General features: G+C 43.2%; 1 protein-coding gene across 4 annotated transcripts in view; it reads right to left on the bottom strand.

Annotated features, from left to right (window-relative positions):
- Positions 1-6620: 6620 nt before the first annotated feature.
- SPECC1L (sperm antigen with calponin homology and coiled-coil domains 1 like) overlaps positions 6621-18099 on the bottom strand; it is a 53498-nt gene continuing 42019 nt past the window's right edge. For 3 of the 4 annotated variants that reach the window (XM_028710670.2, XM_077920717.1, XM_028710672.2), the window contains 4 exons: positions 17954-18056; positions 11577-11693; positions 11093-11152; positions 6621-8695 (listed from right to left, as the gene is read on the bottom strand). In XM_028710670.2, coding sequence (XP_028566503.2) covers positions 8606-8695; positions 11093-11152; positions 11577-11693; positions 17954-18056 — 370 coding nt within the window. In that variant the 3' untranslated portion in view covers positions 6621-8605. Of the gene's footprint in view, positions 8696-8854; positions 9138-11092; positions 11153-11576; positions 11694-17953; positions 18057-18099 lie in introns of those variants that run through there. The other variant, XM_028710671.2, reaches the window with a different exon arrangement.

The following is an 18099-nucleotide window of genomic DNA, read 5'->3' as shown; positions in this document are numbered from 1 at the left end:
CACGCGGGGAAGAGGAGGAGGGACGTGGCCTGTAGGGCTGGCTTTCTACTTGCAGGGATTTTCCTCTGCAGCGGAGGGGAGCCTGGTGCTAGCGGAGCCTCGCCGCACCTCAACCCTCCTTTGCAGCTGGCTCAGCAGAGAAGCGAAGTTGGATCCTCGGTTGGAAGCTCACCTCGGCCACGGCTCTTTTCATTATTTACAAGATTTATAGGCCGCTTTATCATATATTCATGTGATATATGCATATATATATATACACACATTCAACAATGCCTAAGAGTTTACCTTTACACAATGACAGAACTGTTGAAAGCCACGAGAAGGACATCAGCCGTCAGGATCATCTGACTTCTCTAAGACAATGTTTCTATTTGTTATCTAAGGAAGCACCAAGAGGGCATCCTTTGTTAACCTGGAAAAAGAGTTGCATCATGACAGGAACTCAGCAAAAATATATATATGTGGGCTATAAAATTATTTTTAACACAGGCAAATGCTGTGACTGTTGCCTTTCACCTAATTTCACTCTTGGCATTTCAGAACTGTGGGATATAGTTCAATACATTGGACTTAGCAGGGACTACTTGCCATGGAGCTAATATCTTTTTACGCTGCAATCCTAAAAAGAAGGCTGCAGCAAAAGACGCAATAGGAGCCAGCTCCAACCAACTGAACCTTCCTCTCCCTCCCCACATCACCCTCTGTCATCAACAGCTGACTTTTGGGGAGGATTATGAGATTGGGGAAGAGGACAGACGAGCAAAGACAGCCTCAGGGTCTGCTCTAAACTGGACTATCCTTTTCCAACGTCAGGGACCTTTATTTTTATTTTTTTAGAAATATTTATTAAGGTTTTACAGAAAACATAGGTTTACAGAATATAGAAAATTAAAACAAATTAACAAACTAAAAAGCATGCATAGAAAAAAAGAAGAAAAAAGATACAAAATGCAATGGAAAAAAGAAAAAACACAGATAACTAAAAGAAAAAAATTTAAAAATGAATCCATTTTTCAATATCTTTTGGCTCGTTTGCTTATTTCCTTGACCTCCTCACACCTCCCCTTTTTGTATTCCCATTTACAAAAACATTTCAGCAAATCCTTACCCTCTTTCATTTATCTTTACTCTATATCTTAGCCTATTATAACTGTATATTTTCATCCATTATCAATCCGTATTTGCATATTCTTATTAATCTTGTAACCAATACCACTTATTTTCAATCCAACATCATTTTAACATTCATTAATTTTACAGTATTTCTGCAAATAGTCTTTAAATTTCTTCCAATCTTCTTCCACCGACTCTTCTCCCTGGTCTCGGATTCTGCCAGTCATTTCTGCCAATTCCATATAGTCTATCACCTTCATCTGCCACTCTTCCAGTGTGGGTAAATCTTGTGTCTTCCAATACTTTGCAATCAGTATTCTTGCTGCTGTTGTTGCATACATAAAAAAAGTTCTATCCTTCTTTGGCACCAGTTGGCCGACTATGCCCAAGAGGAAGGTCTCTGGTTTCTTCAGGAAGGTATATTTAAATACCTTTTTCATTTCATTATAGATCATCTCCCAGAAAGCCTTAATCTTTGGGCACGGTTCCTTGGGAAGGATCCTGTGGCTTTTTATATGCCGATATTGACCTGGGTCGCACATAACACCAAACAATGGTTTATTAAACTCTGACTTAGCTTTATGTGTGAACCCAGCCCAGCACTTTAACTATGGTTTATTAGCTATTCTTAAAGGTTGTTAACCAAGGTTTGTGACTGCTTTGCAAACCTTGGTTAACGTCAACCATACCTTAGTGTTATGTGCCAGCGTGCATCTCTTCCTCAATGTCATTTAAGGAGCCACAAAGCTACAGGGCTGCAATAGAAGAGTAATTTTTCCTGGTTAATGTCTCTTTTAATGAGAGACAGGTGGGGAAAATAATAAACCAAGGTTTAAGTGACCATCTGCCAGGCATCTCAGCGTTAACTATAGTGAAGCTTAAACATGGCTTACTGTTATGTGCAAAACAGGCCATTGTTTGATGCTGTTGCTGTTCTTAAATGAAGTTTCTTGTAAACTACATTTGTATCCTGAAAGGCGGGATATAAATAATTGTAACAAACAGACTTAAATTTGGGAGTAAGCTCCGTTTAATACAGGGGGACTTTGATTTGAGCAAACATTAACAGGATTGAGCTTGTTGATGTGTTTAATCAGAGAAAAATCGTCTTCGATATTTACTAAAGATTGGAAGCCCCTAATGGACTTTTTGCATGAGAAAGAAAATGAACTGATGGTATCTGGGTCTGAGGTTGGAAGAAAATATTGGTTTATAGAAAGTGGAATTGCTGGGTGTCTTGGAGTGGATGTTTTGAATAATTGTCTATATATAAATGACAGATGAAGAATCAGAAGTTCTTTTTTTTCTTGTGGACTACCAACTCTCTTAAACTTTGACTGCTAGCTCCATTTGCTGAGGCTGATGAAGACCAGTCGTGTGACAACATCTGGAGAACCACTAGTTAGCCACCCCTGGCTCCATGAAAAGCAGCAGTTTCAGGTTTTTTGAACATTGCTTTCCAGTAATAGAGCTGGCACTGGGCCACATCATACCAACAGCCTCACATGCTGGTCTTCTCACTGATGCGGATGTGGTTTGCTCCCATTTTCCAGTTTATGTATTCCGGGCCAGTCTGGGGCAAAGGCAGAGTGCCTGGAACGCCACTTGCACGGAGACAGTATAAAGCCATTGTCGGCAAGGATGGGCCATGCCTGTCTGGTGCCTAGCAATTCCAAACCCACTCAAATCTAATTGCAATTACACATTTGAGAGTCCTGGCTGACTCGCTCATTTCATAAAGAAAACATCTAGACCTTAGAATAATGGATGTGCATGAATGAGCATTCTTATTCACTTTACAAAAATTCAGAAGACTTACCGTAACTTTATCAACTTTTATGTTTCATTGAGTCTGTATTGTTTGTATATAATGCAAAAAAAATTTTAAACTTTTCCCCTAATACATATATGTAAATAGCTGCTGGTGGTTGTCTCCTTTTATTTTGTCACCTATCCAGTTTTATTTTCAAATTAGTCTTAATTGACGTCACTGATATTTTCCTTTGCCTTTTAACTATGATGTCCTGGCATAAAAGGATTACTTTTGTGTTTGGACTTATTTTTCCACTGTAAAACTTACCTGCTGATTTGGTATTATTTTGGTAATTTTTGAATTGTATCTTACTTTAAAACAATAAATGAATATATGCAAAAGAGAAGATGTGCTGAACAGAAAGGAAATGAAACCCTAGCAAAAGGTTCATTTTCACAAATGGGGGGGGGGGGTAGCTGTAGGTAAGGAGCAATTTAAAACTTTACCACTTCACATTAAGCAAGAAAGGGGACGTGCCAAGGTGTGAGTGTTGCTGTTTTGCAGTCTGGATGGAAATCCAACTTGTCTCACCATCAAGGGCTGGTTGGCTTCCAGCCTCACTGATTCCCAGAGAATAACTTCAATGCACTTTCAATATTTATTACACACAGGTATAATGGAGTCTGGCTAGTAAACTCCTAGCAGGAAGTCCTATTTCCTCCCCAATAAGCCGCGATAAGCTGTGGGAAGAGATGTTATTTAACCACAGATACATTTCCCAAGCGAAGAACTGGAGGAATAATTATTCAAGTCACACAGCATGGCCCAAGGAGGAACCATGTCACACATGCACTTGAGTGGTGATGTGAATATTGTTAAAATGGCCTTTGGCGACTTGGTACCTTCCAACTATCTGGGGCTACAACTCCCAGTGTGCTAGGGCTGATAGGAGCATGGTGACGCTGGCAGGGACTGATGGGAGTTGTAGTTCAGAATAGCTGATGGGCACCTGGCTGGCAAACATGGAGGATGAACATTGGGAAGTTGGAAAAATACTAGACTTCTGCATGAAGGCCTTTTCTGGTTATGAAGGGACAACTTGAGCCACTCTGGTTCAGTCCTGTACGTTCTCAACAAGAGAATGGGTTATGGGTGGATTCCCTTTAGAACATTTAGGATCTCCTATGTAAAAACAAGTTAACGGCTTCTGCGTTCAGAGTCTGCTAGACACAGATATGCTTATCAGTGCCCAATAAGGATGTGAAGTACACCTAGTGCCCCGTAGTCCACCAGGTGGGATCACACTAGTTTTTCTGCAAGGGCTGCACTGGTTATAAATTCCTTTCCAGGCATCTATCATGTGTTGGTGATGACCTCTAAGGAACTAATTGGCTTAGGTGCAGGATGGCTTACAGACCTATTTCCTGCCCATGCCCTAAGATCTATGGTGGAGGCTCAGCTGATGGGGATGAAAGGAGCCTGATCTGTGCACAAACCCAACCAGTAGGACTCTTTGCCCACTGTTTCACTGTATGGCAAGCCCCCTTCCTGCTTAGGTAGGCTTTTCTAGATATTTAAAAACCTGGTGCTATTACCTGTCTCCATTTTGCTATATTTGAGTAATATTATTGTTACAGCTGGTCTTAATTGTTTCTAGATGCCATGAGTGTTGTGTAAGCACTAGGAGGGCAGGATATATATATATACAGTGGTGCCCCGCAAGACGAATGCCTCGCAAGACGGAAAACCCGCTAGACGAAAGGGTTTTCCGTCGCGGAGGCGCTTCGCAAGACACCATTTCCCCCCCGCTCCCCCCCCTTTTTCAAAGCTGCTAAGCCGCTAATAGCGCTAAATCGCTAATAGCGCTAATCTGCTTAGCCGCCAATGGGGTTGCTTCGCAAGACGAAAAAACCGCTAGAAGAAAAGAATTGCGGAACGGATTCTTTTTGTCTTGCGAGGCACCACTGTATATGGAATAAAAAATAAACAGTGAGGCCTTGATACTAAGCACTGCAGAAGTGGCTATTCCCTTGGCGGGGTGTGCGAATATTTCCTTGAGTGATAAGCAACCCTTGAGTTGAACTCCAATTAAATCCTTTTGCCACGGAGCCAAAATAGCACTCACAAGAGGGAGGCACCACTAGGCTTGGCAGAAATCTGAGATTTAAGAGCATAAGAAGAGCCTGCTGGATCAGGCCAATGGCCCTAGTACAGCAAGCTGCTCTCACAGTGGCCACCCCATAAGCCTGCGGGAAACCAGGGAACATAACATGAGCACAAGAACACTTTTCCCTCCCCTGGTTTCCAGAAATTAGATATTTGGAAGCATCGCTGCCTTGAAGGAATAGAACAACCTTGAGTACACTCTGAACATCATTCTGCATGCTCAGTGCCTACAGAATGCTGAATGATGGTTGAGAGGAAAAAAATCTGGAAACTGGGTGGGAAGAATGGAGGGGTTGGAACAGGAGACCAGAGGAAGAGAGACTGAAAGAAGAAAGGAAGCAAGAACCAGCTTACGGTCTGGACAGGCAATTTCCTGGTTCGCACAGAGAAGCAATTAAAAAAATGATCCCAGGGATGGAAGAGACAGCTGTCCAGAGAAGTAAAAAATGTAGTCAGCAGGGACTGTGTGCCCACACCCCTCCTCCTGCCTAAATGAGTACTGAGTATGCTGACTGCTGGGGATGAGTGTGGTTGGAACCCTGAACAAAAGCACCTCACCCTGCTGCCTCCTGTGTAGTTTATGAGACAGAGGTTAGAGATAGCTATGCCTTCAAAGCACCATCTAACACAAAGACCAAGGCAAAACTCCAGGTAAGACCTCACTAAAGTGTCTGCAAGAGAATCCCCCAAACTGCCAGGTATTGTTTTCACTTGCTTGTGTTTAACACCATGAGCTCCTTTTAATTTCTTTCTTTTTATAAAGCAGACACATTAAAATGCGGGGACATTTGCAGGATCTAAAGAAATGCGATTAAAAAACCCAGGCACACTGTTGGCTGTTTTTATGGTATATTAAAAATATTTAATAGAACAAAAACAAAACCAGCAAGAAATGTACTTTACAGTAACATGTTAATCAGTCTTTAAAAAGTGAATAAAGAATGGAAGAATACTTATGTAGCTTGTTATCTAACCAAGAGCAAAGATTTTCTTCCTTTGCAAAATGGGATGTGTGTTTTTTAAAACCTAATTTCCTTCATCCCTCTGAGTGCTTCTTGTCTTGATGAAATCATCTCTCTTGGTAGTTCAGTCTTTACCATAAAAGGTTTTGGATAATCAATGCAAGGAAACACATTTTTTCTTTTCCTTGTGCTCCATCTGCAGAACGTTTCCCACTCTTCGGTCCTTTTGCCTTTGCCCTTCACTTCCTTGCACAACTCAGTCCTCTTTTCATCAATGCCCTCCTGATCAGCTCTCCCCTGTGGCCGTAGAGGAAGAGTTTAGAAGCAGGATTCTGCTCAAGATGAGTCTCGTCCACCACTGGACTCAAGCAAAGTCCATAAAATAAGATGCTGTTGAGTGTAGGAGGAAGACAGCTCACTAGAAAAAAAATGCTTCTTCAATTGCAATGCAATAAATAAAGAGAGGTGCACCTGTAGAGCAATACATCTTAAGTTCACAAGCAAGGGACCTGAAGCAAATTCCTTTGTACCACAACAGTAAGAAAGCATAACACAGCGAGGATGATCTTTAGTACCTCATTTTAGGGCTAGCAAAAAGTGGGGGGGGGGGGACTTGGGGGGGGGGGTTGAAGGGTGAGTTCCATCTAAAAAACCTGCAACTCTTTGTCCCTAACTGGGAAATGCTAACTCTGTTCACTCAAAAAGCCAAAGTCATTTAGGTGTTTGCAGGAACCTTTGATATTAGCCTCACAATCTGAGAGGAAGGAGGAAAAAACCACTGGAAAGTAGGAGTTGAATTTAAACACTTGCAATGGGAGCTCATCAGCCATTTTATAGCCACATGTAAGTTTTGTTTGTATTCCTTGAGCTATGAAACCATGTACAAGGCAGGGGGTACTGGAGGCACAATGAAAGGTTCAAAGTTTATTCTGACTTGTCCCAAAATTCAGTTTGGCACCTGCTCCTGTCATAGTGACTCTTTCACAGCAGACCTTGGACCGGGGCTACATTCGTGACCATTCATATACCTATGACATTCAAAAAGTGTCCTTTAAGAGTTCCAGGCACACAGAAAGGATTGGAAAAAAGAAAGAGGATTATTTCTAGTTGGGCTGTTGGGGAAAAATGAAAGCTAAATACATCTATAAGTAACAGGGATATGGGGTTCATCAAAATGGGGGACTCAAAAGATCCCTATCCCTCAGCAGTAACTGGGTCTCCACTTGGGGGGGACTAACAGTTGCTCTGCATCTAGGAAAAAGATGGTAGGCGCTGAGGCCTTCTTAGAGAAGGACAGAACAATAGAAGCCTCACTGCTACCACCAAATGTCTGAAGTCTTTTGTGCACTGCCTTGCAATTAGAGCTCCTCTTACCTCAGAGCCAAGTAAGGCACTTGCTTTAATGCTTTTTTCCCAGAGAGTTGTGCCAAGTGGACTCAACACCACAGTACAAACATCCTGAACTCTGCATTTTCTTCTCTCGCCAGCATTGATCCCACATTTTAAACTAGGCTTATAGGAGGTCAATTTTCAGGTCACAGGCACAATCTACGAATCATGGCTGCTGCTCCTATGTATGCTCCATTCATTTAAGTCATTCCTGAAAGGGAAGCCCATGGCTTTTAGACAAACCTGGGAACAGGCAGCAGCTACTGCTGCTGCTTTTGGCAGACAATCAGATCAGAACACACCGCAAAGCTACCTGCAGGCCGTAGGGGCAAGAAGCAGTTATTGCTAGTTGCAGAAAGTTCTTTTCTGAATAGGAGCTTAACCTATCCAACGATCAAAACAATCATTTCAACCAGTTTAATCTCAGGTGATGCATCATCTGAGCTCCTGCAAAGGAAAGGTTACACTTTGCCAAATAAAAGTAAATTCCATATAAACTAAATTCTCTTGGAAGCACAACAAATTGCAGTGTGTCCGATCACCTGCACATGGTAATATCCTGAAGGTTGGGAATCAAATGTGCAAGGCTGGAATCCATCCAGTAATAAAGTTGGAAGCCATGGAGAAGAGAGGTAGGCTTAAACACAGACTCTTCGTTTTGTGCACTGAGAGTAGGCCAAGATTTGACGCCATTCTTCAGTCAGGTGAACTCCATGGGAGAAGACACCCTTGTACTTCCTATAAGAATTGTGCACTTTGAGGAGCTGGAGATAGAATAAGGCAATAACTAGGTTATGATTAAAAGTTTTTCCTGTACTTAGGTGAGGAGCAACAAGCAGAACATCCACCCAACCGCCAGAGGTGTTTTCCATGAAGAAAAGTCTTGCAATACAGTCCTAGAGACTTCCTTCCCTTACGTTTCGGCCTTGTCGATTCAGTGGCATCTCATTCAGTTCACTCTTCACCAACGGAAGTTTGCAAGCTTTCTGACACTTGGCCTTACAGGGTCATTTGTAAAGTTCAGGCTTCACAGGCTAATAATTTAATCCAGCTCATTTAGCTATTTGGGTTTGCCCAAGTGCTGGGTTAACGAAACCTTGCTCACCAAAGCCACTCAGAATGCTGTTTTAGAGTTTCATCCAAAGTCAAGAGGTGTTGGTTGAGCTTAGTGTGTGGTGCTGGGATTGTGCTTCCCCAACATTTTCTATTGCTATTCCAGCTCTCAGGTTTCAAAGTATTTGTAAATCGCTGTAACGTACAACATGACATTCTGCCAGTCTGGGCGTTCCGTTCGTACCATCTCATTAATGTCCTACCAGAGGGAAGGAAGAGAGAGAAAGAAAAAAATATATATAAACAGATATCCACCTTGCAATAACTCTTGTACTCTGTTAATCATAATCACATCTATAACTGGTCATCTGTAAGATAGACATTTAAAAAGCAAAAGCTTGCAGGCTCTGCTTTTAATTCTGTAGTGCTCAGCTTATCCCGGGGGTGGGTGGGGAGCAAGGCATACCTGGGAATTGTAGTTCCACATGTGAACAGTTTGTGTGTAGCTTAAAGTACAAGTCCTGTCTTGCTTTTGGAATACCTAGGTATTAATTGCATCACTGGATGCTAATTTGCTGCATACCTGCTGCTCTCCTGCTTGCATTGTGTTCTCTGGTCAACAGAGATGATAAATGGGGGTGTGAAAAGGCAAGAGGAAAGTCATATAGCTGGCTTTTTGCGAGGAGGGGGAATCAGGGTGTCTAAAAAGAAAAGGAGATCAGGATTGGAGGCTGTCCATTCTGCACCCCACCCTGCTTTAAGCTCTGGCTGTCCATGTCTGTTGGTGGGTCCCGTGGACTTGTTAGCTGAGCTTCAGCCCTTACCTGCAGAAGGAAAGCAACAGTGCCCCTAATGCTGCCATCCATGGCCCTCTTGGGTCCAAGCCAGTTCCACCTTCACTGGCTACTGCACAGTTTAGAAGTGTTAACCACAGTAGCATTCCCCATTGTGAACACACAGACAATGGCTGGCAGAGACTTGACCATGAGCAAGGAGAGCTATTTTTAGATTTGCTTTATAGGTTTGCCTCCTCTGAACCACCAAGCAGAATAGAGGTTTGACCTCCGTGACAAGTACAAAATGGCACCGGTTATAACCGATTTCCAACAGCCATGAGCTGATTTGTTAAGAGGAGGCACAGGGCAGTGTCGGATTTATGTACAAGCTAAACAAGCTATAGCTTAGGGCCCCACTCTCTTGGGGCCTTCCAAAAAATTTAAAGGTAAAAAAACTGTATGTACATTTCCAAAATATAAGATAAAAAACAAATAAAATAAAACCTACATACAGCAACAGTGTTTTGTCTTGTGTAGGCTCCTACGATGTTAAGTAATGGGCCCCGTCTGCTAGCCTGCTCCCTAAAATATCACTGGTTTGCGCATTTCTATATATAGGGTGCCTACATTCTGCATGGACTGGTTGCATGGCAGCATGTAGCATGCAGCTGCAGACTTCAGTGCAGCACAGCTGAATGTCTGTACCTGTTATCTAATATTAAAGAGTGCTTGTAGACTGATGATCAGGCAGCATAGACTAAGGATATGAGTCTTATGCCTACTGATTTGATTTCAAGCAATACATAATGTATTTATTTTGATCCCATTATGGCTTTAGATACCTATTAGGTCCATAAATTACCATATAGCATATATTCAACACAAAAAACAGTGACAATTTGTTGTTGACAAAGGACAGCTAGATATATAAAGGGCCCCATTACCTTCAGTAGCTAAGGGCCTCATCAAACCTAAATCCGGCACTGGCACAGGGTCCTACAATTTTCATTGGGACTGCAGTATGTAGGCAGGTTTAACATTCCCTTACCCAGCTGCAATCATGACAAAATCCCTTCTTGTGGGATTGCCCCATTGGATGCCAAAGTGAAAAGATCACAGCTGGGAAGGGTTAACCTAATACTCATGTCCCTGTGCACTGTGGTCTGCATGATGAACTCTCCCCAAACAGGAAAACAAAACTGGGTGCGCTGTCTAATGATGCATATAGTGTTGAGTCCTGTCTGGCCAAGAGAGTGAGAGCACTTGCACGGCACTAATTTATAGTCAGGGACGCGGGTGGCGCTGTGGGTAAAAGCCTCAGCGCCTAGGGCTTGCCGATCGAAAGGTCGGCGGTTCGAATCCCCGCAGCGGGGTGCGCTCCCGTTGTTCGGTCCCAGCACCTGTCAACCTAGCAGTTCGAAAGCACTCCCGGGTGCAAGTAGATAAATAGGGACCGCTTACTAGCGGGAAGGCAAACGGCGTTTCCGTGTGCGGCTCTGGCTCACCAGAGCAGCGATGTTACGCTGGCCACGTGACCCGGAAGTGTCTCCGGACAGCGCTGGCCCCCGGCCTCTTGAGTGAGATGGGCGCACAACCCTAGAGTCTGTCAAGAGTGGCCCGTACGGGCAGGGGTACCTTTACCTTAATTTATAGTCTTGTTTTGCAATTTAATCGCACCAGCCTTATTTTCACAAACACAAACACACACCCTCTCTTTAAAGGAGCCTTCTAGTTTTCAGTTATGATATTTCTATCCCAGAATTTATTTGTACAGTAATTTCAAACACACAGCTACAGCACAATCCTTGCATGTGCCTATTTAGCAATTAGTCTCCCAGGTAAAAGTTAGTCAGATCGCCCTAAACTTTGCACACACTTACCAGAGTGGATTTGATGCCAACACTTTCAGCTGCCTGGAAAGCCAGAGTGAAATTTCTTTTCTGAAAAATACATTGAGTCAAAAATAAATCTACTGAACAACTTTTTTTAAATTAAAAAAAAAACAATGTTGCCTTATGGACTTGTCCAACGAGTTGATCAGAGGCTTGCAAAACTCTTTTAAGCACCCCTCTACTGGGTTTGTTTTTAACTCATTTAAAGTAATGTGTGGACAAAGACAATGAATGAATGCAAAAAAAAAAAAAAACATCACACAAAGTATTTAAACAAATATACAATGGTCTAAGTGTGAGGAAGGTGTGCTTGTGACTAGGATTGCAAATGGGGAATTGCAATTGCCAGTGAGTGCTGGTGACCAGAATAGTGGCAGAAGTGCGAGTCTGGTCCATTTTAGAGGATCTGAGAGGGGCTCTGGTCTCCAGCATGGTTTTAACGACATTCAACAAAGCTCAGTATAATACTCACCTTGTCTTGACTGTTCAGCTCTTGATAGGGAATATGAGCTGGGAGGTAAGTGTGAAGAACAGCACAGAAAGCCAACCCGTCATTCCAGCTGCTGCTGAAGTTTGTGATATCGATATTCTAAGAGCGGAGGGAAATATGCATACATGTAAGAGAGAAACCTGCTGCGAGGCTTACTTATTCTATTACTCAGTGACATTTGTAGAAGGAGAAAAGAGATAGCAACTTCCCTCCTTGCAAGAGGAGAAGCAGGCTAAATTAAAGATTTTTGAGTCCTGATTATTTTTTTAAGAAGCATTGGTTTGAATGAGCAGAATTCTGCAAGAATTAGGACAGCAGATCCATTAGCAACCTAAGATAAAAGCTTATTTTGTTTCCCCCAGGAGGAAATTCAAAAACAACTTGCTACTTCCCTACCCAAGACATTTTCCCTCGGTAATGCTGCTCTGACTGCACATGCTTCCAAGTTAAACCTCTTCCTGGCATGTCAGCAGAAATGATTCCTTTCCACCTCTAGTTATGGGAGGGTGCTATACCTAGTTTTACGAGCACTCAGAAATTAACGCTGTTGAATGACAAGCGTTTTAAAATTACCACAGAGGTTTTGCTTCTAAGTAAAAACAGCTAAATGATCAGTAGCTGAAGAGCGCAGAGAGAAAGAAAGAACACGAAGTGTAAACACTTCTGTGAATATATTTTTCTCATAGATGTTACTGAAAATGCACAGCATTCTGCAGACCCTTAACACTGTCGTATGCATCAGATGCAAAATTTTGGGACACTCTGTGCCCATGTAATAATCAATAACATTACACTCTCAGCAGTTATTTACTATTCTTGGATCTATCTGTGAGATACGTAGTTGGGAAGGGGGCTATTTCACATGGTTTTTAGTTCCCAGAGTAAAAAAAATCTCTGTCATTTGGTATCAGCTGTAAATATTAAACTTGACACTAAGCACAGTGCAAGTAAGTAAAGATGACTAATATTTAGGTAGGAGTCCTGAAGAGGTGGTTGCAACATCAATAGAAGCTTATGGCAGGAATGCTGACTAGCTACAAACTTGCCACAGTCCACGGCAATGTTTTCTCAATTTGCTAAGTCACCTATGACTAAGTGCTCAGGTCTTATCTTCCTCTGAACGATGCTCAAACACAAGGGCATGAGGTATCTAACTTTTTGCCGAGAGGCCTCTCAAGAGATCGACTAAATAGGCTGCTAAGTTGTTTTCAGTCTCAATTGAGCACTTATGTCAGCAAAGTATATAAAATACATCCATTTTGATTGAGAAATTAATACTTTGTGGGCTATTGTGCTGGGGAAGTAACAGCGTTTTACCAGCAATGACAAACTGGGATCCGCATGCTGGGAAAATGTAATTTCAATGCAATGTAAAAAACAGATGAATGCTTCAGGAGAAATTGATCCAGTAGCTGTTGGATCATTCTAGAACGGGGGTGTCCAAACTTTTTCCAAAGAGGGCCAGATCTGATGAAGTGAACATGCATGATAGCCAGTTGTTGAGCTTTTTTTTTTTTTAGTATTTTACCCCAGGAAATAAACTGTCACAGCTAGATTAAACTGAACAGCAGGCCGAATTAGGCCCCCAAAACGGACTTTGGACATGCCTGTTCTAGAAGGACTCAAGCATTTCTACAAGTGTAGTAGGATATAAATGATTGCTATTTTTCAAAATCTGTCTGCCGTGAGCTTTGACAACCTTAGGATAAATTCATGGCATCAAACCACTTTTGGACAAAGTTAAGATGCTAAATCTTACTATGTGGTGTGGTTCATGCTACGCTGCCTTTATTTCCACATAATGCTAAGTCAAACCATGGTTTAGTGTGAACGGCCAACTGCAAAGGACGGAGGTGATCCTAGTCTTTGTACAGCAGAAATTATAAACTTGGGTTTCAACTTTTAAGATGTTTAAATAGTATTTTATGAATGTGGCTGAAAATTCATTATGCTGTAAATCTGATTTTAATTTAAGGGAAGCAGAAGAGAACTTTTTAAGTAAAATATCCTTCTGCCATCACTATTAATCCTTTCCGATTTGCCAGAGATCTTCAAGGGTTTCCCCCCACACAAAAAAAACCTTGAGTATTGGAAAAGAAGCATTGTGCATGCTGATGGGCATCATCTTTGCTGGGCGCAAATTTTTAAGATGACTGGACACACTAAAAATCAGTGGTAAAAATAAATTGATTAGCTCCCATCACAAACAGAACGATGTGCAGCAAATCCTAGAGTTGGAGGGGGGGGGCTACAAGCAGGACAACTAGTCAGCACCCCCCACTCCCACCCCCCCGGTGCAGGAAATCCAGAGGAAGAGCACCCTCCCCTAGGCACATACACCTCTCAATAGATGGCAAAAGAGTGACAGACAACGTTATGACACCTGCTTCCCAGTTTTGCTTAAAATGTTGCAAATGAAAATTCTGGGAAAGTGTAACTAGTTACTATGTTTAGTGCTGCAGAAAGGAATTGTTTCAGACAGGAAATGTCCTCTTGCTGGTCCTTCTATTGTAACAGGCTTCCACACGCTGCTATAAATCCTACCAGCCGTGGGAGTAACAGATCAGCTGGAGCACATGCCCTTTTGACCTGGTTCGGATACAGTCAGGCATGCTCAGGACAGCAGAGTTCACACATTACATGTGGGATGGCCAAGATTCTAGGACTCACAAAGGACACAGTCGTGATGAGTTAGGAGGTGACAGGACAGGAGTTTATAAAATTGTGCGTGGCATGGAGAAAGTGTATAGAGAAAACTTTTTCTCCCTCTCTCGTAACGCTAGATCTCACGGACGCCCAATGAAGCTGAATGTCGGAAGATTCAGGGCAGGTAAAAGAAAGTACTTCTTCACATAGCAACTGTGGAATTCGCTGCCACATGAGGCAGTGATGGCCACCGACTTGGATGGCTTTAAAAGAGAACAGGATGAATTCATGGAGGAGAGGACTACCTGTGGCTACTAGCCACAATGGCTATGCTCTGCCTCCACAGCTGGAGGTAGCAATGCTTCTGAATATCAGTTGCTGGAAACTACAGGAGGGGATAGTGCTCTTGTGTTCGAATCCTGCTTGCTGGTTTCCTAAAGGCTCTTCAGCTACGGAGAGAACAGGATGCTGGACTAAATGGGCTACTGGGCCCGATCCAACAGGCTCTTCGGATGTTTTTATGTTCTTATGCTAAAGTGGGGAGCAAACAGACCTGCAAGCAAGCAACAACTACCACGCACATGGGCAGTTTCTTAAAAATGGATTGTGTTGTCAACTAGCAGGGAAGTCTGAGGATTATTGTGGTCTGCTTCACAATGGGGACCTTTCCCCTTATACCATTAATATCCTTGGTAGCCTTGCAAGGACATAGTTTTACTGTTGTAAACCACTTTGATATATATTTTTACGACATAAAATGGTATAAAAATATTTTTTTAAAAAATAAAAAGATGGCTACCATCCCAGGTACAATAACTCCCCAATAAGGGACTGCATGTTATGGTGTATAGTCATTACTGGGAGCATTTAAAAAATGTGTTTACTGCATGGACAGTGATGTCACTACCAGCTCTAAGCAGCTGTAAAATGTTTTCAAAAGAAGGCCGCCCCTGGACCAGTTGCAAATATTCTTTTTATTTTAATTGATTTTAACAGAATTATAGGAGGTTTTTTTTAAAAAAAAATTTACTCACATAAACAAGTTACACGGATGAGTGCAAACATCAACAAAATGGGAGCTTAAGGACCATTTTGTACAGTCAGCAGAATCAAGTAGGAAAGCTTTTTCAGGGCTGTATCACTTCAGGCTGCCTGTGGGAAACTGGTTTTTGAAAGCACTCTCACATGACTAGCTCCCTGTATTCAGAAATGTGACACATCAGGGGTAAAGCTAGGGCTAAACCCTCCTGCTCAACGTGCTAGCTTTCCGTTTCTTTGTGAGCGAGAATTCAAAAATGCCAACCCCCATCACTTGCGGCATGAAATAGCAGAGCGCAGGAAAAGCTTTCTCATTTGACTGCTCACAGAAAGGGCAGACTGGTCCTAAGACTAGAACTCTGGCCCCCTCCCAAAACTGGTGGTCCTGCATGGGGAGCGGCACATGCTGAAAGTCACGTATCAGCTGCCCCTCCTTGCAAGCGGACCAAAGGTCTCTCTCCTCCAGACTTAGTCGATGCAGGGAATCCGGGAATGTGAGCAAGAGGACTATCTTTCTGGCACAGGCTGCTTGAGATAGAAAGGATGGAGCGCTTTCTCGTGACAAATTAAGGAAACTGTCACATGCTTCTTGCCCTGTCTCAGATGCTTTCCCATTTGAAGAGTTTTACGATTCATTCAGCGGCATCCCACATCCTGCCTTTGAAGGAAAGGGGGGACGTGGAGGGTCTACATTCAGAAATAGCACCGTTCGGTCAATGCAGAGATGCCAAGGAAGCAAGAGAGGGGAGGGCCCCCCCTCTGCCTACATAAAAACAAGCTTCTCTCATTGTACAGCCTTTCTATTAATGTCCCCCCACCATCCTGTTACGTAGCCTTCCAACTTCCTTCTGTATTGTGAGTCTCAAGCCTGACAAAGCAAAGTAATACTTAAGAACCGAGAGGTTGCCCTTTGCATTCCAAAGATTTCCTATACAATTAAGCTAAGTAAGTACATTGGAAGCCTTACACAGAGTCAGACCATTGGCCCAAGAAGCTCGGTATTGCCTGCACTGACTGGCAGCAAGGTGACGTTCCCAGCTCTACCAGGAGATGCCTTAGTGGATTGAACCTGTGACCTTCTGCATGCAAAGCACATGCCTGACACCCCTTCCCCTAAAAGGAGGCCATGCTTGTATTGCATGTGGCTCCTTAGGAGGCTGGTCTGCCTGGAGCCCAGATAAATGAGGGGACACGGCAGTGGGCCACCCATCCAAATGTGATAGGACCAGAGGAAGCTGCCTTGCATAGAGTCAGACCACTAGGTCCATCGAGCTCAGGGCTGTCTCTTCCAACAGGCAGTGGCTCTCCAAGGTTTCAAGCAGGAGCTTCCCCCAGGCATTAGGACCTTCTGCATGCAAGGGCCCCCAAACTATGATCCTTCCCCAGGGGACAGCCATATTGGCTTGCCAAACTCTGCTTTTGCATCATCACCAGCAAGCAGGAGAATGAGCTCACACAGAGTAAGAACACCAGCAATATAATACTGAGGGACAGAAGCAGGAATCATGCTCTACCTAGTCCCCTTTGCTGGCAATTAATGCTGGTGTGTTTGCTTTGGCCTTTCAGTTATTGTATGGGTGTTGATTTTACAGTAGCACCTTGGCTTACGTAAACCCTTGGGTAACGTAAACTTCGGGTTGTGAAAGCTGCAAACCCGGAAGTGTTTCTCCATGTGCACATGCACAGAAGTGCTTTACTGTGCCGTGCGCATGCGCAGAAGTGGTCCCTCCAGTTGCGGAAACCTCAGGATCCAACCGGAGCTCTGGAACAGATCCTGTCCGCAATCGGAGATACCACTGTATTGTAATTTTTACATTATGCTGCACAGACCTGTGGTTTTTAAATGAAAAGCAATATGAAAGCACTTTAAAATAAAATGTCCTCTTCCTATGTACTATATTATTGCCATTTTAAGAGGTTTAACTCTAGAATAAGATTTCGCTCTCCACCCTCCTCTTAATTTGGAATTATCAACGTGCAAGATGGAAGCTAGCCATTTTAGACTGCAATCCTATACATCAGGGATTTCCAACTGGTTGACCAGTCGATCCCCGGGAGCTAGCAGTCCAACACTGTCTCAATTTCCTTCGCGGGAGAAAAAGAGCATCTGGCCCTGCCCCCTTGCCCTGTCCTTCATTTGTGCACGATTGCAAAAACAGCAGATGGAGTTATCGGTGATAGCGATCATTTGGTGAGCGACTTTTGCCTGCCCTCCTAAGAAAAAGCTCAACAACTTCGACCTGCCCCCCTGTCAACAATTTTGGGTGTCCCCCCCCCAAAAAAAAACGGGTAGATCACTGCCAGTTTTTTTATTCTGGGAGTAGATCACAGTCTCTTGGGAGTTGGACGTCCCTGCTATACATATTTAACTTGGGAGCGAATCCCACTGAACTCAGTGTGGACTTCTGTCTGAGTAGACATGTGCAGGATAGCACCGTTAACCCGCTTTAATGGACGGATTAGCCGTTCTGTGAAGAACACACACGTTTGTATTGTGCAAAGTGACTGAGTGACTATAAATAACAGCTGAGCTGGCTCCTGCAGCATTGTGTTCCTGCCAGGACAGTACATACCAGTTCCTTCACGATCGATGCCGTGAACTGTGGAGCAGCCCAGCTTGTGCACCTGGCAGATGCTCTCATGTTTGCACTAGAGAAAGGACAAGCAACCATTACCTGATACCCTTCTGTTTTCTTCTGACACCACTTCAGCAAAGCATTCCTCTTGGAGCCTCCATATTCTCTGGCCAGAGCTGACAAAGGGTCCTTCCTCTCTTCTCTAGAAGTGAAGGAGAAAATTCACATCGTTCATACAAATGAAT

Source organism: Podarcis muralis, chromosome 16 (assembly GCF_964188315.1).
Source record: "Podarcis muralis chromosome 16, rPodMur119.hap1.1, whole genome shotgun sequence".
NCBI lineage: Eukaryota > Metazoa > Chordata > Lepidosauria > Squamata > Lacertidae > Podarcis > Podarcis muralis.
Note: the sequence above shows the minus strand (reverse complement) of the source record. Positions and strands in the feature narration are given on the sequence as shown.